At 44.5% G+C, this 18,214-nt stretch overlaps 6 protein-coding genes across 9 annotated transcripts; 2 read left to right on the forward strand and 4 right to left on the reverse strand.

Moving 5' to 3' along the window:
• Positions 1 to 220: 220 nt before the first annotated feature.
• On the reverse strand, positions 221 to 2,226 carry LOC135330919 (nucleolar protein 14-like). Its single transcript, XM_064525897.1, has 8 exons — positions 2,044 to 2,226; positions 1,847 to 1,981; positions 1,663 to 1,795; positions 1,515 to 1,591; positions 1,381 to 1,446; positions 1,228 to 1,320; positions 1,024 to 1,176; positions 221 to 972 (listed from the first exon to the last, which is right to left on the reverse strand). The coding sequence occupies exons 1-8, from the start codon at positions 2,224 to 2,226 to the stop codon at positions 454 to 456; spliced, it is 1,359 nt and encodes a 452-aa protein (XP_064381967.1). The 3' UTR covers positions 221 to 453.
• Positions 2,227 to 2,344: 118 nt separating this feature from the next.
• On the forward strand, positions 2,345 to 11,244 carry LOC135330881 (Fanconi anemia group I protein-like). Of its 3 annotated transcripts, XM_064525832.1 has the most exons (30): positions 2,345 to 2,484; positions 2,569 to 2,644; positions 3,270 to 3,431; positions 3,661 to 3,778; positions 3,929 to 4,021; positions 4,092 to 4,170; positions 4,229 to 4,286; positions 4,403 to 4,586; positions 4,715 to 4,936; positions 5,190 to 5,321; positions 5,518 to 5,694; positions 5,770 to 5,940; positions 6,187 to 6,423; positions 6,524 to 6,561; positions 6,670 to 6,849; positions 6,923 to 7,022; positions 7,073 to 7,158; positions 7,977 to 8,031; positions 8,090 to 8,254; positions 8,330 to 8,446; positions 8,558 to 8,609; positions 8,659 to 8,735; positions 8,784 to 8,834; positions 8,890 to 8,958; positions 9,210 to 9,312; positions 9,583 to 9,725; positions 10,072 to 10,170; positions 10,230 to 10,289; positions 10,532 to 10,717; positions 10,885 to 11,244. In XM_064525832.1, the coding sequence occupies exons 3-30, from the start codon at positions 3,274 to 3,276 to the stop codon at positions 11,044 to 11,046; spliced, it is 3,372 nt and encodes a 1,123-aa protein (XP_064381902.1). In that variant the 5' UTR covers positions 2,345 to 2,484; positions 2,569 to 2,644; positions 3,270 to 3,273; the 3' UTR covers positions 11,047 to 11,244. The 3 variants fall into 3 exon arrangements, with proteins under 3 accessions (XP_064381902.1, XP_064381901.1, XP_064381900.1); XM_064525831.1 differs by lacking the exons at positions 2,345 to 2,484; positions 2,569 to 2,644 and adding an exon at positions 3,092 to 3,170 and having other exon boundaries at positions 4,110 to 4,170; XM_064525830.1 differs by lacking the exons at positions 2,345 to 2,484; positions 2,569 to 2,644 and adding an exon at positions 3,093 to 3,170.
• Positions 11,245 to 11,563: 319 nt separating this feature from the next.
• LOC135330962 (uncharacterized) lies at positions 11,564 to 12,917 on the forward strand. Its single transcript, XM_064525959.1, has 4 exons — positions 11,564 to 11,706; positions 11,798 to 11,924; positions 12,160 to 12,314; positions 12,639 to 12,917. Exons 1-4 carry the CDS (start codon positions 11,637 to 11,639, stop codon positions 12,794 to 12,796), a joined length of 510 nt encoding a protein of 169 aa, XP_064382029.1. The 5' UTR covers positions 11,564 to 11,636; the 3' UTR covers positions 12,797 to 12,917.
• Positions 12,839 to 17,086, reverse strand: LOC135330912 (protogenin A-like). 2 transcript variants are annotated; one of them, XM_064525889.1, is made up of 11 exons: positions 16,955 to 17,086; positions 16,434 to 16,767; positions 15,925 to 16,224; positions 15,430 to 15,747; positions 15,095 to 15,373; positions 14,740 to 15,036; positions 14,281 to 14,625; positions 14,052 to 14,171; positions 13,909 to 13,950; positions 13,736 to 13,825; positions 12,839 to 13,586 (listed from the first exon to the last, which is right to left on the reverse strand). In XM_064525889.1, exons 2-7 carry the CDS (start codon positions 16,729 to 16,731, stop codon positions 14,507 to 14,509), a joined length of 1,611 nt encoding a protein of 536 aa, XP_064381959.1. In that variant the 5' UTR covers positions 16,732 to 16,767; positions 16,955 to 17,086; the 3' UTR covers positions 12,839 to 13,586; positions 13,736 to 13,825; positions 13,909 to 13,950; positions 14,052 to 14,171; positions 14,281 to 14,506. The 2 variants fall into 2 exon arrangements, with proteins under 2 accessions (XP_064381959.1, XP_064381958.1); XM_064525888.1 differs by having other exon boundaries at positions 16,434 to 16,781; positions 16,955 to 17,082.
• On the reverse strand, positions 12,988 to 14,347 carry LOC135332018 (short-chain collagen C4-like). Its single transcript, XM_064527324.1, has 6 exons — positions 14,341 to 14,347; positions 14,281 to 14,286; positions 14,052 to 14,171; positions 13,736 to 13,825; positions 13,290 to 13,586; positions 12,988 to 13,226 (listed from the first exon to the last, which is right to left on the reverse strand). The coding sequence occupies exons 1-6, from the start codon at positions 14,345 to 14,347 to the stop codon at positions 12,988 to 12,990; spliced, it is 759 nt and encodes a 252-aa protein (XP_064383394.1).
• A 137-nt stretch (positions 17,087 to 17,223) lies between the features above and the next one.
• Positions 17,224 to 18,164, reverse strand: LOC135330956 (uncharacterized). The gene is made up of 3 exons (XM_064525953.1): positions 18,011 to 18,164; positions 17,859 to 17,955; positions 17,224 to 17,790 (listed from the first exon to the last, which is right to left on the reverse strand). The coding sequence occupies exons 1-3, from the start codon at positions 18,085 to 18,087 to the stop codon at positions 17,305 to 17,307; spliced, it is 660 nt and encodes a 219-aa protein (XP_064382023.1). The 5' UTR covers positions 18,088 to 18,164; the 3' UTR covers positions 17,224 to 17,304.
• Between the last annotated feature and the right edge of the window lie 50 nt (positions 18,165 to 18,214).

Consider the following 18,214-nt stretch of genomic DNA (forward strand, 5'->3'; position numbering starts at 1 on the left):
AACTTACTAATTGCATGACGTCACGGCTGGGGTACATTCCTGCGACATGTTTTAACCACTAACAATGAAGTCAATGTAAAACGTAGTTGACGCAGAGTAGTCCAACTGTGGTCTAACCTCGAGGAATGCCGCTTTCTGAAGGCGTGCACTGGTATTGCGCATGCCTACCAATCCAGGTGCATAATAATAATAATGCTATAAGACAAGCATGCAGGCTAATTCTTTAGCCTCCCTCCCATATGGCGCGCAGTGTGTTTCAATAACAATGTCTGCATGTACATAGGCGTGTCCTGGTGTGAATATACGGAGATAGCATGCACGTGCAATGATCGTCTTATGCAGTGATCATGTCTGCACATGCAACCATTAGTCTCTGCACATGCAGTGATCATGTCTGCACATGCAACCATTAATCTCTGCACATGCAACCATTAGTCTCTGCACATGCAGTGATCATGTCTGCACATGCAACCATTCACATGCAGTGATCATGTCTGCACATGCAACCTCTTTGGAAGCCAGCTTCTTCATTTTCTTAATTTCTGCTTTTGAGGGTCCTTTGATGATAGGTTGATTTAGCTCCTCAATATCTGACTCGTGGTCACTGACATCGGACTCCAGGTCGGAACCATACTCATCACCAGGGTCACCACCCTCACTAGAGTCACTAACATCACCGCCCTCACAAACGTCACCATCACCAGTAGCATCGCTAGCATCATCACCCTCGCAATCCTCATCAGAGTCACTCTCTCCACCCACGTCACTAGGATCACGCCTCTCACCCCTCCTACCAACAGCCTCATACACACTCGGACCACCCTCCTCTTGCACAATCTTCCCGTCTTTGTACCGAAGTGTAAACTGGACTTTCTTTTTGACTATCGGTTGGTCTCTAATATAGTCAGCCGACTCTGTTGTCATGTCATCACCCGATGGGATCACACCCTTCATCCTACGGACACGATCAGCCTGGAAATATTTTATAACGAGACAATTTCACAAAATATCAACTTAGCATACCTCTCGTTTTTCCAGCTTCTCTTTCTCCTCTTTTGCTATCTCTTCCTCTGTCTTCATTCTGTCAGTGGGTTGTCCTCTCTTCTCATAAGCTAACTCCCTCACTGTCTTGTCATAGTCATCAGTCTTCAGCTTCTGTCCTTTGCTCCCATCACTCTATACATACATGCAGTTGGTAAGATACCAAACAGACAGATGCGGTCTTACAGCGAATGGCAGAGTAGTCTGCAGGCTTTTCCAATCAGTGTTGATCTTATCCAGAAGTTCCTCCACATCTTGTTTCTCACTCTGCTGCTTGTACTGTTAGAGGGGAGCAGGGGGGGGGGGGTAAAAGTATATCTTATTTAAAATACAGCTTACCTTCATTGCTTTAGACTTAGCCACCACCTCCTCCATGATCTCTTTCCTGCTCCTCAGTCTGTCCGGCTGCACGTCAGGTGAGTGCATAGAGGAGAGTATTAGACACAATCAACACCACAACAGATAATCATTACTTTAACATCGTCTTCAGTCTCACTGATTTTCTGTTTCTTCCTCAAAAATCCCCCAAAATGAGTGTCACCAATATCTTCTACAATGCAAGAAGACGCAAGAAGAGGTAATAATATAGCTGGACAAATATTGAACATTGTGTTTTTTTACCATCCTCCAGCTCATTTTCGCTAAGCTCGATGTGATCAAACTTCTCCATGCCTCCGATGGACCGGCCATAATGAGTAAGCCCCTCTTCATCATCATCATTGAGAGTAAACAAGCTGGAACGCTCGTGCTTTCTCTGAAAAAAAACACACAATCAACAATGATTATATTCTCAGACGGTACCCACCTTCCTCTTGAGAGTGAACCGCTTCATCATTTTTTCCTCGGCTGTCAGGTCATCATTGTACTCTCCAAACCGACGGTCTACAAACTCGTTGGTCTTGTTCCGCTGCTGGTACTCCACTAGCAGAGTCTTCTTGCGCTGAAAGGATACATTAAATAAACTAAGCTAGTGCTTATTTGCCTCAGTCTACAAACCCATACCTTTTTGACAGCCTTGGAGCGTGCCACACCAGGTAGACCCTTGTCAGACTTGCTCTTCTGACCTAGAACATCATGCTTCTTCTTGTTGATCCGAACCTCAAAGGGATTCAACTTCTGCACCACTTTGGTTCCTTTCCTCTTGACCAACACGGTGGCTGAGGGCTTCTTCTTGAGGGAGGGCATATTACAATAGTCTACTGGGTATGAGATCAAGAAAAGTACACTCTACTTGGGCCTCTTGGGGGAGCAAATTCGACCACGTGGGTAGAGGACCAAGGAGGGCGGCTAAGTCATGAGACGACACCTTTCTTATAGAGAGGTCACAAAGAAGGCATTATTTCAAGCAGCAAAATCATGATTAAACGAGGGAGCCCTTCCAATTTATCACCTAGAAAGTTGCAAAGGCCAAAACAAAACCAAAGAGTTTGGACAGAAGATAATGTATGTACTTTTTGTTCCATCGTTTAATATAAATACGCTGTGAATACAGCGATTAATTTAATACGCACCATATTGCACTCGCAGGTGGGTAGCCATCTTGAGAGAGTGTTCACGAGCGGAGATCAGCATCCAGCGAAAGTAGTCAGAGAGGTTCTGGAAGGTTCGTTGCATACCCACCATAATTTATTCCCCCCTTGCTCAATTCTGTGTTATGAAATGGGCCTATTTTCTGAGCTAAATTTGTTGGGCCATAACTTGCGTGAAGAACGTCCAACTTCAAAGCTACCGTATTATAGTAGAACCTCGATTATCTGGCCTGGCAAATGGGCGTGTTCTTTGATGCGCAATTAACAGCTGTTACCATGGACACGGGCACGCTTGTAGACGCCCACGTGCAATCAAGGTGTAGTTTATCCATTCGATTATCTGGTCATTTAGTTGTTCGGCCTGCCTCTGAAAACCAAGGAGAATATTTTGCTGGTGAAAAACCTACCCTTTGATTGATTGTGATTGATTGTGTTCTGGCAAGGATCGTGTATCATTACCAGTACCAGTTTAGGTTTGCGATTTTATTTTTTTGCTAAGTAATCAAGGGACCCTTCATGTGTTCTGCATGTGACTGACATGTGCAAGGATATTGCCATGAGTGAAGATGAACTCAAGTTCCTCATACAAAAGATACTACAGTACGCACTCTGACTGTCTGCATACACCTATACAAAAGCGCATAAAAGAAAAGTCTTTTTTAAGCGCTCTTGACCTGCATATGTCACTCACACACACAGGATAATGGAGAGCTTGCCCGTCACTGAGATTCCTCCACTTATCTACCAACTGCTCTCTCTCTCAAAGAAGGGCCACAAGATGCTGATTCTGGACGGGATCAAGTCGTTGTTTGATAATCTCGACACCATACAATCCAAACAGGAGCCAGAGACAGAGGACAGGTGACAACCTCCCACCATATCACATCCCAGTCAGAAATATAGTTGCCCATAATCATGCTCTCAACTGGAGAGTGTCTTGCATGGGATTCAGAAGAATGTAGAGACCTGCAATGGGTTCATTCTGAAAGTTGTTTTACATGTACAGTAACAGGAGCATGTGATACGATACGTGTCATACGTAATACAGCAGATATTCACAGGAATGCCACTACATGTATACCCACCACAGTGTGACTACTAACAACGAGAAGGAGCTGCTCACTACAGAGGGCACTGTGTTTGTCCATGTCACATACGCCATCAAACAAGACACTCAACTCAGAAAAGAATACCTCAAAATGCTCAAGGTATGTGTACATAGATCTTCAACCCCACACCTGGCATACACGAGGCTAGAGGTTCCGCAGGTTTTTATTTCTTTGCATTGCCTCCACCCCCTTCACATTGTGTGCAAAAAATTTGGTGAGCTATTCACTTACCCACCCACCCCTTCCCAGACTGCCCAAGAGCGGCTGTCCTCGGGGGAGGTCTCCCTGTTCAGTGTGACCTTAGCCCTGTCAGCCGTGTCCATCCACAAACTGGAGGAAATGGTGAGGCTGTGAGGTGTGTGTGTGGTGTGTGAGGTGTGTGAGGTGCGTGTAATGGTACATTGTGTTGCAGGTGTTTGGGTTCTTCAAGGACATTGTGTTGAAGGCGTATAAAGATGAAGAAAGAACTAACTCTTCGAAATGGATAAAAGGTACAACATTGACAATTTAGCAACTTGTGATCTGACACGCAGTGCTCTAATTATGCAGAGGCCACAGAAGATCTGGTGGACATTGAGAGCCTCCTCATGACAACCATTAATCACAGGTAAACTGTTACTTCTTTATCGTACATAATAAATGGTAATAATAGTATAAAATTATAATAAGTTCTGCAGGTATACACACTTTTGGTTGCCCATTATCCACTATCTTCACTGTTAGCACGTCTGGTTGGACGCGTGCCCTTCACGGGTCAGGCTGGGATCAGGTAGTGCAGGGGCTGGTGGCCGTGGGACTGCATCTGATGGAGACCTTTGGACCCAAGAGCTCCGCCCTCTCTCAGTATGGTACCCCACAGAGGAAGGTGTGTGCCCTTGGCAGCAAAATCCTCGCTGAGACATTCAAAGTGAGCCTAGAATATCGATTACTTACAGAATGTGTGGCATCAACTATGAGTGTATGACTGACAACCTGTAGCAATGGCCAATCACCTTCACACACACACACACGCACACACACACACACACACAACAGAAGCACAGTGGTGTCCACTGCGATATTGTAAGCCAGATCGTGAACTGTGTGATGACTAACTCAGCAAGTCATGTCAGCCATTACATTGACCTCCTCTCCCAAATCACGAGGAATGCCTCTCCAATGGACTTTGTGGATTCCCTGCCTAAACTAAAAGAGTCTCTGAGTTACATCGCCATGATCTCCTCACAATCTGCTGGACAGCTGCTCACAGCCATTCTGGTGAGACCAAACCAAAGAGGCGTATGACGTGTGATAATACGTATGGTACCAAGAGTACATGCACTCCTGCATGATGGTACCCGTAGAAGTATAGTGCTAGTGTACTCTCGTATGCCAACTCTAAGCTGTGGATTCCCTGAAGGAGTCTCTAAGCTGACAGAGTTGTTTGTACTTACGTTATTTGTGCTTACCAGCTAGCAAATATTACTGTGTAAATGCCCCGTGTGACTGTCATGTGACACTGACATTACAGCCACTGGTGCAGTTCAGCTCGTCTCTGAGAGACTGTCTCCTACTGGTGCTGAGGAAAGCTCTGTTCTCCATTAATGTGGAGGCTCGGAAGACGGCAGTCGAGGGCTACCTACTACTGCTCAGGAAGTTCACTGTATGTACATTAATTGAAGAGCGGTGCATTTCTTTAATTTGTATGCAGTCGAAAAACATTATACTTGAGGAATTAGTTTGTTTCCCTTTGAAACAATGTTACGTATTGGCCATTAGATTACACGTAGATCTCTGTAGAGTAGCAATATTATAAATGCTCCTTCGTATTGTAATGCTCTATTGCCCCTTCCCTCCAGGTGTTGGACTCTGTGGGTTCGCTCGATGACAGTCAAAACTTTTCGGCCACATCACAGGTGACCGTGGAGGTGCACGGGAATGGTCACAACGGCAACGAGGCCCTATGCCTGGAGATCCTCGGCACTCTACGCAGGGCACTCACCAAACAATACAATGTCAAACTCAGTTTGTATGAGGTGTGTGTGGGGAGGGACTAGCATTTCACATTCCACTACAAAAAATATTCTCACTGCTGCATTTGTTCCCTCCAGGGTCTCTACTCTGTGTTCTGTGCTAACCGCAAGCTGGCAGGATCTATACTGGACCTCCTCCTCACCCATTTCACACGGTTCTACGAGCATGAGACGGACATAACCCCACCCATCAAACTGAATCCCTGTGTCAAGATGAGTGGTAGTGATGTCACTGCAGCTGAGCCACTGGTGAGCAGGCTAGTACGATCTGGCATGTAAAAACTAGTTGTAATGCCTCGGGGGCATAGCCACAGGGTAAAAGCTTACCGTATGTGTGTGTGTGTGTGTGTGTGTGTGTGTGTGTGTGTGCTCCAGCTGTAACTGCAGCAACTAACATATATTACTAATAACGGTTGCAATGTGAGTACAACTAACAGCTTGTCTAATTAAGCATATTTTCTTGGATTAACTGACTCGCTTATGTCTTTGTGATAGGACCACCTGGTGTGCTGTCTGCAACTGTGCGTCTGCCACTACCTGGAGCGTGACGAAGATGACGAGGAGCCCCCTGAAATAATTGGTGAGGTTCAGCGAACTTTGTCCTCTCTGGTGACGCGGATGATTGCCTCTGAGCTGGATGACTTTGAGCTGAACAAATCCTCTGACTTCTCCACCTCCAGTGTGGGGCAGAAGAACCGACTCTTTGCACAACTCGCCATGGGCACCTATGAGGTAGTATTAGTGTGAACTCTGAACCTACATAATTATATTATACTTGTCAGTACATGTATAACACTGTATTTATTTTATGTACATGTATGTGTGTTCATAGGCTTTACTTGAGTACACTTTCTCTACAGGACAATTCAGGTACGTAATGAATGACCTTTGCATGTGTAACATGATAATTATGTGCACGTACATTTACTGTACAGTATGTTGCTCAGTCACGTTATGAACTCTCTCCTGTCTCTCCAGTCTAGAAAGTTCAGAGCAGGTGCTCAAGCTCTACCAGTGTTACCAGCACTTGGCAGATGCTCTCAGTGATAAGGGCTCGACGGCAGTAGCTGGCCCCAGTAGCAACAAACGAGGGACATCAGCTGTTCCCTCGAGGCTGTCCCTACACTGTGTGGTTAGACTGCTCAGAGCCATCTTTCAGTGAGTCAGCACTCTGGGGGTACATGTACCGTATGTACAAATATATGTCTCAATCTCATGATAATCTCTATAGCAACCAAACTCCCAATCACCAACAAGCGCTGACAGTACTGAGAGAGTCACAACCTTTTAGCAAGTACATTCTGGGAGTAGCTGTACAGAAAATACATCAGGTGAGTGAAGTTTGGGGAATCAACTTTACAGCTTAGTTTCTTCCGTACAGATTCATGATACTGGAGTGTGTGATGGATCCTCCTTAGCCAAGCATAAACCAGATCATGTCTTCAAGACTTGCTGCTCCCTGGCCAAGTGTGTTTGTTGTACTGATAGTACATTGTAACTCGTGTTCCCCATGCATGATGTACTGCTGTTAGTACCATGCATGATGTGCTGCTGTTAGTACCATGCATGATGTGCTGCTGTTAGTACCATGCATGATGTGCTGCTGTTAGTACCATGCATGATGTGCTGCTGTTAGTACATGCATGATGTGCTGCTGTTAGTACCATGCATGATGTACTGCTGTTAGTACCATGCATGATGTACTGCTGTTAGTACCATGCATGATGTACTGCTGTTAGTACCATGCATGATGTACTGCTGTTAGTACCATGCATGATGTACTGCTGTTAGTACCATGCATGGTGTACTGCTGTTAGTACCATGCATGATGTACTGCTGTTAGTACCATGCATGATGTACTGCTGTTAGTACCATGCATGATGTACTGCTGTTAGTACCATGCATGATGTACTGCTGTTAGTACCATGCATGATGTACTGCTGTTAGTACCATGCATGATGTACTGCTGTTAGTACCATGCATGATGTACTGCTGTTAGTACCATGCATGGTGTACTGCTGTTAGTACCATGCATGGTGTACTGCTGTTAGTACCATGCATGATGTACTGCTGTTAGTACCATGCATGATGTACTGCTGTTAGTACCATGCATGGTGTACTGCTGTTAGTACATGCATGATGTGCTGCTGTTAGTACCATGCATGATGTACTGCTGTTAGTACCATCATATGCAGCCCCTATATTATACTGTACAGACTCAGTACATTTTGTTTTGAAGCCTCATAATCTTGAAACTATAATAGATATTGTTTCACTCTAAACAGACTGATGTTCAAGCACATTGAAGTAGGTGGAGCAAGGCCTTCTAAGAAGGAAAAGGTACTGTACGCAGTATAGCTACTCGACCATGACTCGTAGAACGTGCCTATACACGCAGGGCAAGTCTGTGGCTCTATACTGTCTCGAGGGATTCTCCCAACTCCTGCACACGGCTATAGTGCGATGGGAGAGAGGGGGCGCGTTCCTGGCAGCTGTCAACCCCAGTCTGAATCAAACCACCGGGGACAACGAGAAGACCCACTATTTCATCAGGCATCTGCAGGTAAAGCTACGTGCATCTACATGACATGACATCAATATTTGATGTACTGGAACAAATTGACTTCATTCCACTCAGAGGGTGGTGGGTGGTGTGCTAGACGGCTCAACGAAGGAGTGGTCGCTGAAGGAGGCTCAGCTGATGGTCGCTAGCATAGAGCTACTGACAGGGACACTGGAGCTGGGATCACAGGAAGTGGGTGGAGCTTTATTGTGTGTGAACATTCCCCCTTCCCCACAATTCCCCAAATCTCTCCCTATCTAGTTTGAGAGATACTATATTTTTATTATTATATACACTGCACAGTTGGACCAAGTATTTGAGTGGGCGTATGCACAATGCAGGGACCACAACGTTGGTGAGTCCCACACCCCCCACAGTGCTCTTGATTACCTCCCCCCTCCCAGACGACTCCCCACTGACCAAGGCTTTGATCTCTCTCCTCCTTATTGCCGCAGAGAGACACAAATCCTGCGTCAAAACAGTGAGTTTATTAGTCAGACTATGAATACATTTAATCCTTCACACTTAGATCAGAAAACTGGCTCAAGACGTGCACTACCATCTAGGAGATATTGATGAGGTAATTACTCATGTCACCTCAAAATAATCAAGATAGCTTTTCTTTACTCCCTCAGGATATCGAGTTGGAGGCCACTACTTGTTTCTCGATAGTGAACCCACGTACAGCTGCCTCCAACATCTTGGTGAGCTCACAGTCACATGCACCCATACCTCCTACCCACCTCTATTCCCCTTCCCCGTTTCCCCTTCTTCAATCCTCAATACCCTCCCTCCACACACGCACACACACACACACACACACACACACACACACACACACACACACACACACACACACACACACACACTGTATAGCCATATAGAGAAAAATGCTGGCAGGTATACCTGAATACCCCACTACCCTGACCACACTCCCACCCCCACACACATACAGGCTCTGTTGTACAGCCACATGGAGCAAATACTGGCTAGTACGGACTGGTTGGTAGATAGGCTAAAGATGGAGGTCTCTTCTAGTCCAACAGAGGATGCCTTTGGTAACTAGCAAAATCAATAATTGAGGACTTACAGCACCTACAATTTGAAAATACATGTACACAGTAACTTGGGAGTTTCCGTAACTTGCATCTAGAGCATTCGATTTTGAAAGCAAACACTTGTAGCTGCCTTCTGTATCTCTTAGATAATTCTACGATATGATATATGTGATATGAGTGTGTTTAGTTCAAAGATCTGTCTGGGCCAAACGTCAATGTTCATTTTTGAAACGGCTATAATACGTTGTGTACGTGACTGTGTGCTTGCAGGGAGGCCAGGTACTCAAGTGCCAACACAGTCTCGGGACACATTCTCGTCATTATGTGACCGTCTTACCCACCTGGTGTTTGGAGGCAGTGACCTGGTCCAGTCCTCAGTGGCAGCTGGACCCTCTTCAGAGGGACTCCTCAAGGTACATGTAGCTCTACTGCCATAACACTGTACATGTATGTGTGTCAGTAAGCACCATTAATGTACATGAGTGAGTCCCTTCTTTGCCTATACACAGAAAATTGAGGCACACAAATTTGTATACCGTATTATTAGAATATTTTGGTGGTGAAAAAAACCTTTGCGAATGAGCCAAATTAGCAGAAAAATTGACCCTTTGAGATTTAGCTATTGCGTTCTGGCAAAGATCGTGTGTATATTATCAATAGGTTTTGCGATTTTGTTGCGAATTGATCAACCATCGCAACGTTCGCTTATGTGTTTGATGCTTGCAAGACATTCTAGTAATACGGTATCTGTTTCTCCAGATGCTGGTTAAATTTTTCTATACTCTGAGCAACTTGGTTAAGTATGTACTGGACGTTTACCAGTTCACCTCCAATATCCCCGCCTGGTTCAAGAAACTTGTGAGCCACATCATGTGATGTCTGTTGTTGTACGCTGAGTCTCCTCCCCCTCCCCTCAGGTGAACCTGGTCGGCACTCAACTGTCTCAACAGGTCTATTTGTTCATCACATACATTCAGGTTTGTTCAGACTAAAGCAAAGTGTGCCCTCACTGGTACCAAGAGTTCATGAATGCTGGTACCCAGTTAGTTAGCAAATGTCATCATCATTATAATAATTCAGTAAATCTATACACCATAGTGAGCACATCATTACTTTACTGTTCTCACTTCTTCCTTAAGAGTTGTCATGATAATTATGTCAACCCGTTGATTCTGTTGTGATTATTTAATAGCTCTGCTCTTTATTGTGTTGCCTTCAGAAAATGCAGATGCAAAGTGGTGCCATGGTGGACGCTGGAGGAGGCAAGAAAGGCGGGAAGGGAAAGTCAAAAGTCAATGGTACAGGAAAGGCCTCAATTCGCAAGGAGAGTCGAACGTATTCTAACCTCATCTTCTCTATGGAGCAGTTTGAAAAGCATCTAATTCAACTGGACAAGAAGGCAAAGGTGAACTGCCCAAAATTAGGTTTTAATTCGCCATATAACGCAATGTTGTATGTTCCTTGTACCCATGAACAATGTCATTTGTCATTTACAAAAAAATAGACTGATAATTATGTGCAAGAGTTGCTCTTTGTTGTGAGTTGTGCTCACTTACCTTTCCCCCGTTCCAGGGTAATCTGATGGAACCATTCAAGTACAGCATGTCACGTGACTTCCGTATCGATTCTCAGGCGGTGGGTAATATTCTGGAGGAGGATGAAGTGAGTAGTGATGAGGATGAGGAAGAAGAGGAGTGTGGTCCATCCTCTGCTAAACGACCAAAGAAAAACTGATCATTTTCAAGCTCGGACTGCTGGTTTTATCAACGTATATATACATCACAACCACATTATCCCCACTCATATTCATATCTTCTTATACAGGCATACATGTAACTTCTTTCTACAATTAATGTTGTGTTCAATTGTTAAAATCTTCTTCTTGTGACCAACAGCTTTTGTTGTGTTTCCATAAGTGTCGCCAACTTTTAACTTTTAATAGCAAGTATCACGTTTGAAGCCTTTAAATTGTTACGCATTTCAGCACAATGCATCAAAGCGTACGCTGAGATTCACCTGGCACAAATCCAGCGTAGCTCAGAACCTCTCCATGCCGTGTAGATCTTCCACTTCTCATTGTTGTTCTTCAGAGGCCTATGGACGCAGCTTGTCAGGGGAGGAGATTGCAGTGGTACATAAGGATCAGAATGCATGGACAAACCCAATATAAATATAGCCAATGCTGATTTGTGAAGAAAAATAGCCTCGATTCCAGGCCGCACTCCTTGTTGAGGCCTGGTGTGAGGATTGCAAAGCAACGCCCATCACCGAATATGTTGAGCATATGCCCACTTGTCCACTCAGACTTGTAGATAAACAACAAAATGGACAAGTTTAGCTGGCGTACTCTAATTGTGTTTCTCTTCTCTCTGATAGAACTATGCACATCTCAAGGTACGTCTTTGGAGTCTACCTACATGTAGATCTTGATCTATAAAACTATAGTCTATACTAATGTTATGTTGTGTTTTCTTTCTGTCACCAGCACCCTCCCTAGCTCGAGCTCTCCTGCCTAGCTACAGGGTTAACCCCTCCACCTCGCCATTCTTCTCGTACTGCTCGTTTAATGGTGACCCCACACCACAAATTTCATGGAGCTTTGAAGGACAAATGTACGTAGTCTCTTTTCAGTATGGTTTTTAGGCAAACCTTAACCAAGCATAAAATACCAGTTTGTAAAACATTAAACTGTACTGTTTAACTGTAACAATCCCTAGAGCCATGTTCAAAAGGATAACACCAAAATTAGTGATTATTCGTAAACAGATGTGTGTTATTTGTCGGTGAACATTCACCACCTTTGGTAAGATACTCTGTCCTTGTTGTGACTATCTCCACTTCTCACAGGTTGCCCACGGACAGTTCTCAGGGAGGTCCCTATTACATTCCAGCCACGGGAGTCCTGGTGCTTAGTGGAGCCAGCTCCGGCATGTACACGTGTACAGGAATGAATCAGCTTGGGATGGACAGTCAAACCATCACCATCACTATAGTCGGACGGAGTGAGTGGCCGCCACGTGATAATAGCAATTAATGCCTTCGAGGTCGATACGCCCTTGCTAGTAATTAATAATCAGCTTATCGGTTACCTGTATGACCTACCGGTATTTGAATACGAAGTGTGTAATTTCATACTAATGGAAGGTGCTGTACATTGCGAACCTCAGATATTTCATTCACCTCCAATATCGGAGTTCTATAATAATGTATAACAGTATAGTTGAAAAGAAATTGCCAACATTACAGTACTATTATAATAGTGCTCTGTATAATATATAATTATAATGACCCCATCCCCCTCCACACACACACACACACACACACAGTCACAACCGCCCCCTGGTATTTGATGCCATACATGTGGTTCGTGTATATATTGATTGTCTGGGCCATCTGTGTCGTTCTCATGGTTCTTCTGTTCTACTACAAGAAGAAACGAGCTGAAGCTGACTTGGCCCCTGTAGACTCCTGGCTGGGCAATTAACTCACTTAATAATATTAAACGATTACTTTATTTTAACAACAATGTTTTTTACCATTAATAATTTTAAGATATGTAAAAAGTACACGACAAACCCGACATTGTATCGAACATTATTACTGAACTTTCTGAGAAGCATGAGTGTCTATTATACTCATCGTGAGCAAACAATACAGCTCAGTTCTTGGTTGCTATTATACAATGGACAAGGATCGTGAGCAAACAATACAGCTCAGTTCTTGGTTGCTATTATACGATGGACAAGGTAGTCCACTTTCACAATCGGCCTTCACAAAATAGACTTGACCTCCAGCTCCAGTAGCCACTCCATTGACATTCATCGTCTTCGCTCTCTGATCGACGCAAATAAACTCTGTACGTGATTGACTGTCCAATTGTGACATGAGAAATCCAACATACTCGGAAATCCAGCCTATAGGGCATGAGTTCATCGCTGGGATTGTTAGAATTGTAGGACGAGGTATAAAACACACACTGCAATTTAGCACTTGACTGCTTGTGGTCAATTCAACAGCTGCCACGGTCCCACTCCCTGGATCGAGGCCACCCTCTCGTGGGGTGCTATAGGAAGGGCTGTCAGGTAGACAGAGGTAGTTGCTGGCTCCACCTGTATTATTGTGTACACTGCTTCCCATTCTCCCAGTGTAAACGATTGTATTTCGATCGGTGCATACTCCGCCCCAGTGAGTGTAAACCCCTCCCACTGCACCTGCTGGTCCGGGCGACCCTTGGCCTCCCTTTTGTCCACCATCTCCCTTCATTCCAATGCCACCTGGGAGTAGGGGTGACGTGTAATGAAGTGGATATTACCTTATAAAGAATGTAGCTCATGTGTACTCAAGTACAGGTGGTGTAACCCCTCTTTAACTGCTCTAAGGTATAGTTAATCTGTTGGAAATGTCCCTATCAATAACTGCTCACCTTGTTTTCCAGGAGCTCCCGATGGACCTGGTGGACCTGCTCGTCCTACTGGGCCAGGTGGACCAGAGGGACCATGACCGAATAACCCATCTGTATAAAGAATGTAATTGTGATCACAGGCATTATTATGTAGTTACATTAAATTATTGAAGAGTGTAACCCCAGTTACTTACATCTCAATCCAACCAAAGAGGATCCTGAGTCACCTTTTGGACCTACACAAACAAAATCACTATATGCATGAATGAGTCCTCGGTGTAAGACATTCGTGCATGTACATGGTAAGTTATCACTTGTGACTATACTACTCGCTCACCTCTAAGTCCAGGACTCCCTGGTGGTCCAACAAATCCTTGCCCTCCCATCTGTCCTGGGGGGCCGGGGCGGCCGGAGTCGCCAGGAATACCAGGCTCTCCTCTTTCACCTGGTGGACCAGCTGTAGAGATGTAGAGGGTAGTGTTCACATAGTCATTAATGTATAGTCAAGCAATCATAATTTAGCTCATGTTGGCCATGCAAATCAATCAGACAGCTATTGAACTTACTCTGCGCTGAAGACCAAGATAGCACACATGAAATAAACAGCAGTGTGCACAGCATTATACACTTCATCTTTAAGCTAATACAGCAGCTACAATGCACAAGTTCATAAAACCATTGACGTACAGACTAAATGGTGGAGGCCCAAGAGGAAAGTTGTGGGCACTCAGAGTTCACATGGGCATGGCTTCACATCCTGTAGCTAAAAGTGTTTCAGTGTGGTTTCAAGCATCAGCTTTCATCACCATGAGCGATTGGAGTGTCATTTGTGTCTAAGGCTTCAATGCATGGTAGATTCACACATGCTAGGCAGGAAGAGATCCAAGCAGAATGGGTTTCATTCAATGACACTGTGGCATGTAATTACATGTACGTACATGTATGTAAGGACATGTAACAAATACAGCATGAAGGGACTCTCTTGCTTCTGTGTACACACACAAATGGATAAGCAATCCCCTTACCTAACTGTACAGTTACAGTCACAGAATCAACACTCATCCCTCCCTCTCCATCGGTTACTTGGACAGCAAAAATTCTTCGCTCATTGACTCCTCTTACTGTCAGAGTGAACGTGTTGCTCCCGCTAACAGTCTCCGAGTCATTGAGACGGAACGCACTGAGATTTCGTGGGAACTCAAACCACTGAAACGTGAATTCTGTGCTGTTAATTTGAGAGGTAGCCGTGGCTGTAAAGGTTACAGTTCCACCAGGAAGAACAGTGGCATCAGTGGGCATGATAGTTACCACAGGAGGTAGCACTGCAAATGATGTGAGGATAAATGAATTAATGGATACATTACAAGTTAAGCTACTTACAAACTGTGATTAAAGCTTCTCGTGAGATTACAGAGCCTGCTTGGTTGGACACATTCACACTAAACACTGCCATATTGTCATCTTCTATTGCTCTTAATATGGTTAGCATTCTCGAGGTTGTTCCAGCGTACCTCCCGGGGGTGTCAGAGATATCGAGCCCGTTTCTCAGCCACTGATAACTAAGGGACTCCCCCTGAGCTGTCACAAGAAATACTGAACTAGTTCCTACACGCACACTTGTTGCATTCAGAGGCTGTGTAAGTATTGTAGGGGGTGACACTAGAAGAAAAATCATCTATTAGTGTTGCATACCATACACAGATCGTAGACCTTACATATCTCCAATGTTGCGATATTAGATGTGGTATTTCCATCTTCATTACTAACTCTGACCCTAAGCCTGAAAAATTGCTCCGCACTGACTCCTACCAGGATCAAGGTAGACAGACGTGCTCCACTGATGACTGGCCCAGGAACATTCGCTCCGATTGAGTCATTGAGAGGCACCTCTTGACTGTAGAGTCTGATGAGCCGGAACCACTGGTACGATAATCTACCGCCACCTGAAGAAGTGGCCACCACTGTGAAGGTCGCATTGCCACCAGTAGGAACAACGACATCAACAGGCTGCTGTGTGATGACTGGGGGGTATACTGTAAAAGGTGATGGTAAAGGTGAAAAGTCATTCATTGCATGTGAGTACCTTCAGTACAAGGATACAGAGGGAGCTTATGGGTTGTAGTCACATTCAAACATCACTTGCATGTATACTATCAGTAATGATAAAGAAGGGGCTTAACTCAGGTGCCTATTATAATTGAATCACTTACATACTGTTACAGTGGCTGTTTCGGAGAATATTAAGGCTGCTGGATTAGACACATTGACACTAAACTCAATTTCGTTATCACCATCTGCAGCTGTAAGCAAATTTAGTACAGTCAGCGTGTTGGTGGTAGTCCCATTGTAGAGGCCTGGTGTGTCGAATATGTCAAGGTCAAATCTCTGCCACTGAAAAGTAAGAAACATCCCAGTGGCTTCGACACTTAGCTGAAATCGTTGACCTTCTAAGGCAAGCACGTCCCGTACTGTCAGGTTGGACGGTTGAGTGACTATCGTTGGAGGGTCCACTGGAGAAAACACACACAACCATACACTGATGTTCATCACACAGCATTATAATTATTATACAATAGACATGGTACATTAATTATGTATACATACAACAACCATCGTCTCCACATCTATAGTTCCCCTAGTAGGAGTATCTACTACATAGAGTCACATACACTAACCGTGTCATGTAATTTAAAGAACATGTAATACATGCATAACTCACACACTGTCAACCAGGCAGGTTCTGAAATATTGGAGAAGGACACATTGCCATCACCAATGGTTGCTAAAACCTCAACAGTATACAATCCCTCATCACTCTCGTCCACAGAGAGCACAGTCAGTCGACTGGTATTCAGACCAGTGTACTTGTTATTAAGAGGCCCATCAGTTTGACTTCCATTAATTTGACTTCCATTTATCCTCCAGACAAACATTGAGATGGTAGGCAATGGCCCCAAGGTAACGGAGAACTGGACGTTAGATCCAGGGACAACATTGAACTGGCTTATGGGTTGCATAATGAAGATTCCCTCACCCTCGGTGTCAGGAGCGCTCTGTATAGAGGTACCTGTATATGACATGATTTGACATAATCACACAATTGTCAGCAATAGGGCATTGTATGAAACCTAGCCTTTGATGGCTCAAATCTATGGTAATCGTATAATTATGCAGTCCGATATCTACTGTATGCTACACATACATTATATGATATGTACATGTAAAATTGACAGCACTCACCCAGGCCAAAAAAGATTGCTTGCACAAAGAGGACCCAACTTGCCACTAGAACGACTCTCATTCTTACACTGTTGTAGAGCACTCCAAAAATGATGCATGTTTTAACCCTTTAACTCTTTTATATGCTGTCGTAACAAAGGAGGCTGCAACCATACATGTAGGTCATGTGCATGAGAAATCTTATTTACGTGAATACCACAACAGTTGAGATCATGCAGAATGCTATAAAGGCCTGTGGAGGAGGGCCGAATACCTACACATTATGTGAATCACTTTTCAACACGTTTCATGTAAAACTTATATACAACAATTATTATGTTTATCAAAACAACAACATCAAAAGCAGTGTCCTAGGCACTAACCACAGGGAATGTCATCTCTAGGACTCCCTCTATACCAGCTGTCAGTGTCTGCCCTGGCTTGACTGGCCCCACTCCCTCGGGGGTACCCGTGATTATCACATCGCCAGGCTCGAGCGTAAATATAGCACTGATGTAGCTGATCAGATAAGGAACAGAGTATATCATGTTCTTGGTCGAACCATTCTGCTTCATTTCTCCATCGACTTTCAGCCACAGGTGGCAATCTTCTAACACAATTTTTTCTTTCTCAATAAAACTGCTGACAGGACAAAATGTATCGTAGCCCTTGGCAACGCTCCATGGATGGCCTTTCTTCTTGGCTTCTGATTGGATCTCTCTAGCGGTCATGTCCAGAGCAAGCGTGTAGCCACCAATGTGAGAGAGGGCAGAGGACTCGGGAATGTTCTTACCCCCCGTGCCAATCACCACACCGAGCTCAACTTCGTAATGCACCTCAGTGCATCGGGAGGGCACCTGTACAGTACAGCCGGGGTGTACATTACATACCCTACACCATATTACAACACTCAGGTTCTACTCACCACAATCGATCCCCCCTCCTCCAGAAAAGAAGAGCTTGGTTTCAGAAAGAGGAGGGGCTCTGTAGGTACAGGGTTGCCAAGCTCGGCAGCATGGGCCCTGCATGGAAACGTAGTAGTACATGGTACATGGTGCAAATGTGCAATTTGCATACCTGTAATTCCTTCCAACAGCAACAACCTTCCTCCCAAACTTCACAAAATCCTTCACGCTCATTGTGTTTTGCAGCATAAAAAATAGGCGAAGAGAAGGCAGTCACATGTGCTGAGTCTGGATGTAGTAATTGAAATCAATGACCATTACCATAAGCAGAAAAACAATAACAAAAGAGAAGAACTGCACTGGCTGGCTGTCTACC

This window comes from Halichondria panicea, chromosome 2 (assembly GCF_963675165.1).
Source record: "Halichondria panicea chromosome 2, odHalPani1.1, whole genome shotgun sequence".
NCBI classification, from domain to species: domain Eukaryota; kingdom Metazoa; phylum Porifera; class Demospongiae; order Suberitida; family Halichondriidae; genus Halichondria; species Halichondria panicea.

What these genes read in the sequence shown, in the direction of transcription:
- LOC135332018 (XM_064527324.1), bottom strand. An exon ending in AGGGAGTCCTGGACTTAGAG is followed by an intron (nt 13,826 to 14,051) that starts GTGAGCGAGTAG and finishes TTCTTTATACAG; the next exon opens with ATGGGTTATTCGGTCATGGT. An exon ending in CAGTCAAGTGCTAAATTGCA is followed by an intron (nt 13,227 to 13,289) that starts GTGTGTGTTTTA and finishes CATGCCCTATAG; the next exon opens with GCTGGATTTCCGAGTATGTT.
- LOC135330919 (XM_064525897.1), bottom strand. Translation starts at nt 2,226, where the DNA reads ATGCCCTCCCTCAAGAAGAAGCCCTCAGCCACCGTGTTGGTCAAGAGG. An exon ending in GGTTCACTCTCAAGAGGAAG is followed by an intron (nt 1,796 to 1,846) that starts GTGGGTACCGTC and finishes GTTTTTTTTCAG; the next exon opens with AGAAAGCACGAGCGTTCCAG. An exon ending in AGACTGAAGACGATGTTAAA is followed by an intron (nt 1,447 to 1,514) that starts GTAATGATTATC and finishes CCTGACGTGCAG; the next exon opens with CCGGACAGACTGAGGAGCAG.
- LOC135330912 (XM_064525888.1), bottom strand. Translation starts at nt 17,015, where the DNA reads ATGAGAGTCGTTCTAGTGGCAAGTTGGGTCCTCTTTGTGCAAGCAATC. An exon ending in AGCAATCTTTTTTGGCCTGG is followed by an intron (nt 16,782 to 16,954) that starts GTGAGTGCTGTC and finishes TGTCATATACAG; the next exon opens with GTACCTCTATACAGAGCGCT. An exon ending in AGAAGCTTTAATCACAGTTT is followed by an intron (nt 15,037 to 15,094) that starts GTAAGTAGCTTA and finishes CATCATTTGCAG; the next exon opens with TGCTACCTCCTGTGGTAACT.
- LOC135330881 (XM_064525830.1), top strand. Translation starts at nt 3,109, where the DNA reads ATGTGCAAGGATATTGCCATGAGTGAAGATGAACTCAAGTTCCTCATA. An exon ending in CTGCTCAGAGCCATCTTTCA is followed by an intron (nt 6,850 to 6,922) that starts GTGAGTCAGCAC and finishes TAATCTCTATAG; the next exon opens with CAACCAAACTCCCAATCACC. An exon ending in TGGAGCTGGGATCACAGGAA is followed by an intron (nt 8,447 to 8,557) that starts GTGGGTGGAGCT and finishes TACACTGCACAG; the next exon opens with TTGGACCAAGTATTTGAGTG.
- LOC135330956 (XM_064525953.1), bottom strand. Translation starts at nt 18,087, where the DNA reads ATGCTGCAAAACACAATGAGCGTGAAGGATTTTGTGAAGTTTGGGAGG. An exon ending in GCTGTTGGAAGGAATTACAG is followed by an intron (nt 17,956 to 18,010) that starts GTATGCAAATTG and finishes GTTTCCATGCAG; the next exon opens with GGCCCATGCTGCCGAGCTTG. An exon ending in AGGAGGGGGGATCGATTGTG is followed by an intron (nt 17,791 to 17,858) that starts GTGAGTAGAACC and finishes TGTACTGTACAG; the next exon opens with GTGCCCTCCCGATGCACTGA.
- LOC135330962 (XM_064525959.1), top strand. Translation starts at nt 11,637, where the DNA reads ATGGACAAGTTTAGCTGGCGTACTCTAATTGTGTTTCTCTTCTCTCTG. An exon ending in TGGAGCTTTGAAGGACAAAT is followed by an intron (nt 11,925 to 12,159) that starts GTACGTAGTCTC and finishes CACTTCTCACAG; the next exon opens with GTTGCCCACGGACAGTTCTC. An exon ending in CATCACTATAGTCGGACGGA is followed by an intron (nt 12,315 to 12,638) that starts GTGAGTGGCCGC and finishes ACACACACACAG; the next exon opens with TCACAACCGCCCCCTGGTAT.